This window comes from Primulina tabacum, chromosome 6 (genome assembly GCF_025594145.1).
Source record: "Primulina tabacum isolate GXHZ01 chromosome 6, ASM2559414v2, whole genome shotgun sequence".
Classification (NCBI taxonomy): Eukaryota; Viridiplantae; Streptophyta; class Magnoliopsida; order Lamiales; family Gesneriaceae; genus Primulina; species Primulina tabacum.
In genome coordinates, this window is record NC_134555.1 from 44,691,635 (window position 1) to 44,703,276 (window position 11,642).

The 11,642-nt window shown below is 32.5% G+C and overlaps 1 protein-coding gene across 1 annotated transcript; it reads right to left on the reverse strand.

Moving 5' to 3' along the window:
• Positions 1–5,445: 5,445 nt before the first annotated feature.
• LOC142550328 (basic leucine zipper 43-like) lies at positions 5,446–5,970 on the reverse strand. The gene has a single exon (XM_075659546.1). The coding sequence runs from the start codon at positions 5,968–5,970 to the stop codon at positions 5,446–5,448; it is 525 nt and encodes a 174-aa protein (XP_075515661.1).
• Positions 5,971–11,642: the final 5,672 nt, after the last annotated feature.

An 11,642-nucleotide genomic window follows, 5' to 3' on the forward strand; every position in this document is an offset into this window, starting at 1 on the left:
ATTGAGCATGTTGTAGTATCTTGTAACCTTTTAATAGATTGTATCGAGCGCACAATATTATTTTGTAAACTTTTAATAGAATGTATTGAGCGGACAATGGATTGTAGAGAATTGAATCTAATATTATTTTGTAACCTTTCAGATTAAGTTTGGTCCCAATGTTTTAAACGGTTTATTTTTTTAACAGTTGAGGTGCTAGACTTTTTTAACTTGTGCATTTTATTATGTCGTTGGGGAAGGAGAATTTGGACTTCAGAATGGCAAGTGCATTTTTCTTGAGGTGCTAGACTTCAGAATGGCAAGTGCATTTTTTTTTTCTGTTTTCTGCTATGGTCCCATTATCTGGCAAGCAAAGCTGCTGGATTGGCAAGTTAAATAGGCAGTTACATGGACCTATTTTGCATTTAAAGCTTCAAATCATGGCAACCAATGTGAGAAAAGTTTATATACCACTACAGTATGTGATTTTGAAATGAGTTTGTGAGCTTGCATGTGGTAGAGTTTCATGTGTCCCATATTAGTTAGGTACTGTATTTGCTTTCACTTTCTAATGGAAGCTGCTATTATCTGCATTTAAGAACCAAAATATGAATCTGAATATGGGAAAAAGAGAAAGCATTCAAGCGAGGAACAAGATGATAAAAGTGAGCAGAGTCAATACCCATGTTCCAGTGAAAAACCGAACACCAGAAAGTAAAATACCCAAGATGATAAAAGTGAGCAGTCAATACCCATGTTCCACTGATAAAAGTGAGCAGTCAATACCCATAGACAAAAATTCACCAATAGTTGAGGATCAAGATTTCAACACACCCCAATTACAAAACTACCAACTTTTCCTCATATCAACATAACAGTAACAAAGACAATTGTAGGCTTTTTAATGACAGTAAAACTACTACCAAAAAACATGGACGCCAAAAAAGAAAATACAAATCCCAGCCACAAAATCACTTGTTCCTGCTAGATTCTTCGGACGAGGTAGACTTCATGGACGATCGTAGTTATGAGACAGTTGTGAAGTTGACGTCGTCTTTTACAAAAGCAGGTTTCTTGATATTCACCGGTCGATTACCCTATAATAAACATACATTTATTGCCTATTATTGAAGACATTTTATACAAATATATATTACAAATAATTTACATTTATCAATGATATTAAACTTAAGCTTACTTGAATATGAACACCAACGTCTTGTGGTCTTCTCACCTGTAGTTTTATAGATACACAAATAAGAATTTTCGTAAACAACACAAAAACTATGAAATGAACCAAATATGTTTACATGTAGTTTTTCTTTTCGTATTTTTTGTGTCGCGGTCTCTTGTTGGACGTCTTCATTCCCCTTACAAGTCCTTTGATTATGTCCTGATCCACCGCATAATTTGCATTTATTGAACTTTATCACACCTTTCAACTTATTTCGAGAAGAAGGGGGAGGTTCATCTGGTTCTCTTCTTCGCAATTTCGCCGGTCTTCCAAGTCTCTGTTTGTGAATTGGAGGCAATGGAGGAGGAAAATTACATTCAGGCCACAAACTTGGACCATTGGTAGGCATTATGGACATTGCATAACATCTTTTATAGGTCTCGATCAGGTAATACGAATGAACATACATCTCTGGATCCCCTTTTTTGCACCAAATGGCGCATACAGCGTGCTTGCAAGGAATGCCAGTCAAATCATATCTCCTACAACTGCATGACCTAATCGACAGGTCAACTGAATGTTGATCACGTATATCATCTGATCTTGATATCTGGTAATGCATCTCATCGGAATTCATTGGGAAATACCTAACAGCCTCCATATAGATCTTTTCCAACACATCTTTGATGTTTGGACAAATTCGACCCTTCTATTTTTTTACCTTCTCTCTATTAACTTGAAATCTAGCCATCAAAAGATTCCGTAGTGTTTCAAACATATCTATCACTGGCTTTTCCCTGGCATCTAAAATAATGCTGTTAAAAGTTTCACACATGTTGTTCAATAAGATGTCAGATTTAGGGGAGGTGCTGAAATATGCTCTAGACCATTGATTTTCATGCTTCTTAGCAAGCCATTCATATGCATTTTCATCAATAACTTTCATCTCATTCATTTGAACTCGAAAATCTTCAATTCTTGTCGCTTTTGCAGCAGCCCAAAAGGTGATCTTAACAGCTAAACTCTTGAATCCAGCACGTTTCATATTGCTGTGTAAGTGTCGGACACAAAATCTATGCTCCGCATCAGGAAATAAAGATTCAAGTGCTGGAATCAAACCTTTTTGCTTATCTGACATAAATGTAAAGTCATACTGAGCACCACTAATCCCAAGGTCTTCATCTAAGAGCCGGAGAAACCATGTCCAACTATCTTTTGTTTCACGTTCAACCAACGCGTAACATATTGGGAATATGTTGTTATTCGGATCTAATCCCACAGCCACTAGCAATTGTCCACCATGTTGTTCCTTTAAAAAGCATCCATCAACACCAATGACACGACGACATGCATTCTTAAACCCTTGCTTACACGCTGAAAAACAAACGTATAATCTTTGGAACCTTGGCCCTTCTTCGTCTTCTGTCAACTTCAAAACTACTGTGGCTCGAGAATCTGATCTTTTGAGTTCAGCAAAATATTTCCTTATTTGATGATATTGCTCCTGTGCAGTCCCTTGCACCAGCATTAGTGCCTTTCGGTTTGCTACATAAGCTACCTTCCTCGAAATGTTTACATTCAATGTCCTGCAAATCTCTTGCTTAAACTCATCGGTTCCCATTTTAGGATTTGTCGCTATTATCCTGGAAAAAGTCTTTGCCAACCACGTTGAGTTGATGCTCTTGTTGCTAAATTCCCGAAAACATTTATTATGCTTGTCATCAAAAGTTCTTATTTGCCAACAACTGTCATTAGTCATCTTTGCAACATGAATAATCCAGCGGCAACCATCATTGTTGCACTTCGCCCAAAGACGAATATTATCATTCTTCACAAAATTTACTGTCATTCCTCTTCTAATGCAGTGATTTTGAATCGCAAATTTCGCTTCTTTCTTTGAGCAAAAAATCATACCAAGCTTCAAGTCCGGGTTTTCAGATTCTCTCTTTGGATCAAACTTTGGATAATTTTTTGCTTCTTCCTCATCAGAATCATGAATACTATCCAAATCTTCATTGTCTACGCAAACATCTTCTTCGTCGCCATCATCATCCTCCAGCTCATGCACCACTAATTGCAGATTATCTGCATTTTCTCTGTCAACAGAAATCGTATTCTTTCCTTTCGTAGATTGAATTTCATGGTCAATGAATGCATCAAACAACATATCATCCATGACAACATCTTCATCGATGTCAAAAAATTCACCGACAGCTTGAACTCCACTTTGTTCGTTTGGACCATCAATTGAATATGCATCTAAGTGTTCCATATAAATTTCTACCTCATAGTTTGTTGGAATATTCTTTCTAACTTCCAACACATCTGAATCATTTTGTAAACATCTCTTTTTATTTAGCGCATTCCCGATCTTGTGCCAAAACATAATAGCATCTTTATTTTTGAATCCAAGATCATCTGCAAACCCCCACAACTCAACCATTGCTAGCTTATCAAGATCAAAAAAGTCGAAATATTCAAAACTTCCCCCAACGTATTCATCGTGTTCTCCTTTACATTTAAACCTTCCCCTGTAATGCATTTTAATAGTAATCAAATCTTGTTTTCCAAGTAAACCTACACATATAAAAACGAAAAAACAATATAAGTCTTGACTGAAAAATGCATGTTACAAAATTAAGTAAAAAAAAGTGAAAATATAATAAATTACCATAATTTGGAGTAATCTCGATTGTCGAGTTACTGCGTTTAGCCATTACTTATTAACCTTGCGGTGACGACACATAGAGAAAGTCATCGGCTGAGGAAGGAGAGAGTGAGGACGAGGATGAAGACTTCCTTCAACTGGAAATCTATTTCAAGCAATGTAACTTTCGGCTGCTAATAAATAACAAGCAATTAGCTTACGAAAAATGATACTTCGTTGAAATATTTAACAACGGATTTGACCATCTAAGATTTCACGATGCTTCGATTTAAAGATTTCAAGAATTACATTAATTCCAGTCAAAAGCATTGCGTACATACCTTGATGACAGCGAGAGATGGCGAGATGGAGGAGGTTGGGGATTTCTGGGGATTTTTAGCGTGGAGATAGCATCAGTTTTTCTGGGAATTTTGAGGGGGGAGAAATGGAGGAGTTTGGGAATTTTTAGCGTAGAGAAAGTATCGATTTTTGGGGGATTTTAATTTTGTTCTAATTGATTTATGAAGTCAATCTACTCTGTTAAGTTTGACAGCAAACTAACAGAAAAATAGGATTGAGACAACTTTGGTAACGTTTGAGACTAAATCGGCTCATTATATTCGTTTAGGACTACATCGGGAACTACCCCAAACATATGGGACTGAACCGAGAATTTAGCCGAAGTGGGGCAACCGTATGTCTGGATCGGTTTTATGTAATTACGGTTCAGTTTTCGGTTTACGATTTTTGAAATAGCTAATTCAATAACCAAATCATTTTATAACGGTCTGATTCGGTATTATAGTATTACAATTTAGTTCAATTTTTGATTTTTTATTTTTCGATTTAGGCCATATTATGTCCATTCTATAAAAACCAAAAGAACACATAAAGAGATTACTTTAGCAAAAGACCAAGTAAAGGCATAGTTACTTAAATATGTCAAAGTATTATGTTCTTTGCAGTCCAAATTATGTGATATACATTAATTTTGTAAATAAAAATTACTCTTATGCCTGTTTACATTTCATTTTACGAAGAAAATTACTCTAATATTCTTCATAAATTAGACAAATAAATTAGCCACATAAAATTAATCTTTTCAGTATTCATGTAATAAACGATTTAATGATTGATAAGCAAACTAATAAAAGGATAAACAGATCATCATTAACTTAGACAATTTTTTTAAAAAGAAAAATCAATATTAACCAATCATTGTTTCATAGCATCATAATATGACAGATATTCTTGGACACTGTATTCATTGAATATAATAATATATATACATATGAATTTTTTATATTGAATGGATGAACGTTATTTACACTCAATATTTTGTTCATGTTTCATCCACATATGAAATTTAACTTATCGTAAGTTAATTTTGTAAGACGATATTTTATATTCTGAAACAAAAAAATGCTAGACAGAACACAGATTTCCATTTCCAAAATTTATACAACTCATTATTTTGGAGAGCTCTTAATCTGAACACTTAGGGAAGATCGTTTGCAACATCTGAATAAAAGTGATTCCTCACTTTTCATTTGAATTTCATTTGAAAATTTTCAAAAAATTAAAAAAAAATCACTTTTATTTAGATTTGCAGACACTCCTTATTCATTCATAAAGCGAAATCATTTCAAGGATCGCTCATCGTCAAGCTCCTAAATCCTTCAAAAGGGCTGTTCAGCTGCATGTGAACGATCATCTGACGAAGCTCCGAAGCCTCCTCTTTGAGCTGCGAATTCTCCTGCACCACTCGATCATGGCGGTCCGAGAAGTCGTTCAATCTATCCATGAGCTGACTGTTCTCATTCCTCAACCAGACGACCTGTGACCAGAGCTCGTCCAACTGCTTCTGCTTGCGCATACGCGACCTGCGAGCGGACTCCCTGTTAGAGATCATCCTTCTCTGCTTCCGCTCGTTGATTATGCTCAGCTGCTGCTCATCGGCTTCGTCGGAGGTTGAGTTGCTGCTGAAACTACACGTGAGTGGTTGGGGGCTGATCAGTTCTTGCATTAAGTTATGATTTGGATACGGCGAGTTGAAGTGGTGGTAGGCCGGTGGGTTGATGCCGGGGAGGGGGAATTGGGGCGGAAACTGATGAGACGGTTGTCGTGGGAAGAGGGGGTAGCGGAGCTCTGAAAATTCTCTGGACTGCATTGCTTTTGGATTCGGTGGAATATGTGTTGAGATTATCTGGATTGAATGGAGGAGAAATTTGAGGTTGAAGACGAAGTGAAGCTTTGGTTGAAGATGTGAATTTATAGTATGATGAAAATGGAGAAACTTTTTGCCCCATGTTTAATCCAGGATACCTACACCTCCGTTACACAGAGGATAATCCAAAATAAGAATTCATTACTCCAAAGTATATAAGTGAAATTGGCTTAGACTGTTTATTGGTATTTTTCGTGCCACTAAATACGTCAGTATCATGTCAATATCATATTAACATTATACGCAAAAAACTAAAATTTTTAAAAGCAAAAAAAAAAATTAGTTTTGAAATTCAATTAGGTAGAAAAATGGTATAAAAAAAAACAAGCATAATAATTTATTAGTCACAATATTTAATTTTCTGCCGTGGAGCAATATTTGAACTTAGTAAATGTTCAAAAAAAAAATTAAATGAGAGAATAATTTTTTTGATTTCATGTTTTCTTCCATAACTCTCCCTCACCTAATTGGGACGCCTTAAATAGAGATGAGAATAGCATACGTATGGTTCTAAGATTAATCGAGCTTCCTCTTTTAGGGACTAGACCCAAGATCCTCTCGAGGGTTTCCATGACACCTTGTGCTACTAGTGCTTACGCACTCCCATCCCAAACCGACAAAGGCTGAACACCCTTTAGGACTCGTCCACATGATTCATCTCGTGGTAGACCATATGAAGAAACTTTAATAGTTAACCAAGGACTCTATATAGCAAGGCACACCAACATTATCAAGTATCAATTAGAGATCTTAGCATCGTGGATATCGCTGACGTGTTCGATTTCACGTAAACACTATGATGAAAAATGAATAAATTGAAGAAAAAAGTATAAGTTAATTATTAAAATCATGAATTGACTGATAATAAGACCCAAAATAGAATTGTATAAGCAGCAGAACTAAAAATGTCATTCTCTCATTAAAAAAACATATTATGACGAGGGATCTACGCAACGCGAGTTAGCTCATCTCTGCCAGCAGTGGAATATATATTATTCAATATATTTTGTTTTCTATTTTTTAAATTAGCACCGAGATTAATACTAAGGACAACACCATTAGGTCTTGTTGTATTCGATGCGTATATTTTAAAACATTAAAATATAGTAAAATTTATTTTCGAAGGAAATATTTTGTATCTAAAAATATTATTCTATTTAATCGAAGAAAATCTCCTCTCAATTAAAAAAAATTACGAGTCTCTAAGCGAGTTTACTCATGTTGAACAAAAATTACTTATATAAAATAGAAATGACAGAGAAGAATTTTATATCGAAAAAATCTTGACTCTCTGTATAGTTTGATTATCGAGTTTTTGTGTTTTTCTTATATTTTATGAATTTGACATTTACCGTATATTATATTTTTCGCATTAAGGTAAAAACTTGTATAAGACGATCTTATGGGTCGTATTTTGTGAGACGGATCTCTTATTTGGGTCATTCATGAAAAATTATTACTTTTTATGCTAATAATATTATTTTTTATTGTGAATATCGGTAGGGTTGACTCATCTCACAAATAAATATTCGTGAGATTGTCTCACAAGAGACCTACTCTCGCATTAATTAAATTAAATACAAGATCAATGAATGCAAAAAAAAAAACTTGTTTGATTATTGCATCTTATTTTTTCATTAATGTACACATGAAAACTTGCAATGTTTTTTTGAGTGAAAAACCTTGCAAATTTTAATATTTGACTTCATTTAAAAAGTCAAACATACTTGCAACTAGAACCGATGAAAACTGGAAAAAAAAACAAATTCTTTTAATAATTTTTTTTTTTACTGAATCGTCTTTCTATATTAGAAACCCAAAATTAGATATAATAGCATTTCATAGTTGATTTTTATGGAATCACTGGGAAAACATTACTTTAATTCATTGGTTATTATTGAAGTTTATATCAGATCATATTATTTAATTGTTTTTGAGGATAATCTTTTCAAAAAGGAAAATATTCTTACATCATAGAAAATATTTTTGTAATGGGTGGAACATGAATGACAATTGGAAATTAAAAGAAAATGTTTATTGTGGAAGAAAAAGCCTCAGTAAGAAAATGCTATGGGGTAATGGTCACCCGAAGTAATAATTTCTTCACTTTTTGGTAGGTTTTGATCGGTGGCAAAAACTCGTGTGAGACAATCTCACAGATCGTATTTTGTGATACAGATCTCTTATTTGAGTCATTCATAAAAAAATATTACTTTTTTATGGTAAGAGTATTACTTTTTATTGTGAATATCGGTAGGGTTAACTCGTCTCACAGATAAATATTCGTGAGACTATCTCACAAGATACCTACTCTTAATTGTTTTATAATTTCAAAATACTATTTAATCATTTTCAATAATAATATTTCTCCTTTAATTTTTTCTACGAAACATATATCTCATGTTTTAAGTATTTAATTAATGATTTTTTTTGCCATTCACTCAAGTAATTTTTTCATTGTCTTATCCAAAGATGTTACTAAATTCATACTCTAAAAAAAAATAAAAATAAAAAGAATATAATTAAGTTTACTTTTTTTTATTTGTTTTATTTCGGACGAACCTGCATCTAACACCTCTGTAAAAATGAACTCAATTAACAATTATCTTTTTAAATTTTGTATATTTAAAAATCAGACACATTTATAAAAATGGTATCCCTGATATTTAAAAAATGTAGTATTTTATGAGTCCACTATCTTTTTACAAGGGGTTTTATATCTTTTCGTGCTAAGTGTCGTATGTTTTATTTCATTCTGTTATTACAAATCAGAGAGCCATGAGTGCAACTTTACATGATAGAAAGGGATGTCTTACATAAATGATTTATATATATGTAGATATATTATACCTAAATGGCTAAATGAAAGTTAATGATAGTAGAATGAAATTAGGTTTTTCGTAAGACAATCTTATATTTTTTTCTGTTAGATGGGTCAACCTGATTCATAATTAAAACGAAAAGTGATATTTTTAGCATAATAAATAATATTTTTTCATGAATCGTATCGAACTGATGATCTGTCTCACGAAATTGACTAATGAGATCGTCTCACAAGAAATTTTTTTTTATCCAAAAGAGTGATAATATTTAATTAGTGTTTAATTAATGGTCGATATGTAATGGGAAAGATGTTAAAGGTGGGATAAGTACAATGAATGTGATTTAATATTAATCATGCTAATATTATATATAAATAATGGAAGGTTGTGTTATGAGACCTAATTTTGTTAATACATACGTTTTAATAATTGTAAAGAATTTTTTAATAAACATGTAGTACTTATCTGTGCTTTTGATATGATCTCCAATTTTCATGATTGTTTCCTTCGTGTTTAGAACAAGAAACAACTGAGTTATTTAAGTGTGTGTGTGTGTATATATATATATATATATATATATATATATAAATTTGTTATATGTGTATATTCTCGTATATTACCTGGTCACACCTGACGATTTAATCATAAAATGATCATACCACTCTTAATATAAAAAATAAAACTATAGAAAACTATAAATTGAAAAAAATTGAAATAATTATTCTGATTATATCTAGATATATTATATATATAATATTAATTTAAATAAATTTTATAAAAAAATTAGACGAAAATAACTGATGCCAGAGAATATGTATTATTTTAAACATATGTCCTGATTTTAAGAGCAACTGCTACAAAATAAAAGGTACAATATTTGCTGATTTGGTGGGAGCTTGATAACTGTCATATTCTTCTTTGTTTTATATTATCTATGTGGTCTTATCTTTTGATTGTAAAAGATTACATATCTGTCGGAAAAGTTGGATTACTTGAATAGAAAACATGGCTTGAATTTCAAATAAATGAGAAAATATTGAAACGGAATATTTCCATTTCAAAATCAGAGACAAGTACTACAAGAAAAACATGGAATTCGGTCTCTACAACAAAATAGAGACCGATTATCGATCGATTTGGTTAGTATAAATAACCTTGGTCACTAACTGTGAGAATTGAGGAGTTATGGAAGACATCCTTGTAGTTGGTGGTGACAGTAGGCGGCCGACAAGCGCCGATGGTGTTGAAATAGTTGAAAGCACAAGTTTTTAAGGTTTTGAGAGATGATTGGAGCGAGAGGAACACTAGTGGTGAGTTTTAAAATATTTAGGTTTTATTATATACCACTTTCATATTTCAGTCTCATATTAGAGACCGATATCGCAAATTATAGAACTAAATAAAAATTCGGTTTTCAATTTGTGTGTAGAACAAAAAATCGAGCTACAAAAAAAAATATGAAATTATAAACATCACGAAAATAATTTATCGACCGATATTAGTAATAATTTATGTCTCAAATTACAGACTGAAATTATTGTCGGTCTCTAATATAGCTACAAATCTCCATTTCTTTTGTAGCGAAGAAGGCCTTCATCAACAGATTTTTGATATGAAATATTCTGTCCCAAACTCTCTTTTGAGACGGAAAATTAGTCTTCAGAGACGAAATTTTCCGTCTGTTTTATTGCAGTGAGCTATTTGAAGTATTTAATGGATTAAACCCTTTCATTTTCTATTTTTTTAATGTTTATATAGTGTCGGAAGGGTAATATAAAATTCAATAAATATGAAAGTATTGTTAGATTAATGCCTAAAAGTCAAGTCTGTTCATTTCGACTACCATACGAGAAGCTCCCTTACTATTGAATCTTCCTGAATTTTAGCTCGCTTCTTTGGTTAGTTTTTACTATGTCAATCCGAAGCAACTTTAACCCGTTGTATTTTTGAAACCGACAAACTCTTATGAGATTGTTTTACAGATTAATTTTGCGAGACAGATCTCTTAGTTGACATAACTCATGCAAAAAATATTAGTTTTCACTCCAAATATGGATCGGATCGATCCGTCTCACGGAAATTCGAGAAATCAACTCTTTTGGGAAATCATTATCTGTGATTCTTAAAGTACCACTTTGAAAAGACCGATGTATTTTAAGAAAATTGCATGTTTCACATTGTATAAATTTTAGTTAGTAATTAAAATTAAATTCTTCTCTAATCAACTGAGTTTTAGTAAGATCCAACTTTTATTTATCTCCACTAAATCGAGGTCTAGTTTATATGGCTCAAGAGTGTTCTGAATTAAGAAACTGGGAATGGACTCTTCCACCTGCTCGTGGCCTACCATTCAAGAGTTGATACTCGGTACTACAATTCGATGTTCAGAACTATCGGTTGCTCTTGCTCTATCTTCAATTGACCAAAGGAAATATTGTCATTATGCGATTTACAATTTTGATAACTTTTTGTCATGTTAAATTTTCGATCTTATAAGTCTGCTACCTTTCTTCTTTTTTTAAAACATTTTTTGTATTTTTTCTAACGTAACTCAAATTGTTTCACTGATATATATATATATATATATGTAAACGATAAAATTCTTCTTTACAATTTTGATAATCTATGTTGTCATATTTCATTATTAGTCCATAAACTTTCAATTTTTTAAATTTTTAATCATTTTTTTATTAGAATACTGATGTGTCAAATATATATATATATATAGGCAAAAACTTATGTGAGACGGTATCACGGATCATATTTTGTGAGACGGATCTCTTATTTGGGTCA

Bases quoted from the DNA above. Each gene is read 5' to 3' on its own strand.
- LOC142550328 (XM_075659546.1), bottom strand. From the start codon at position 5,970: ATGCAGTCCAGAGAATTTTCAGAGCTCCGCTACCCCCTCTTCCCACGA.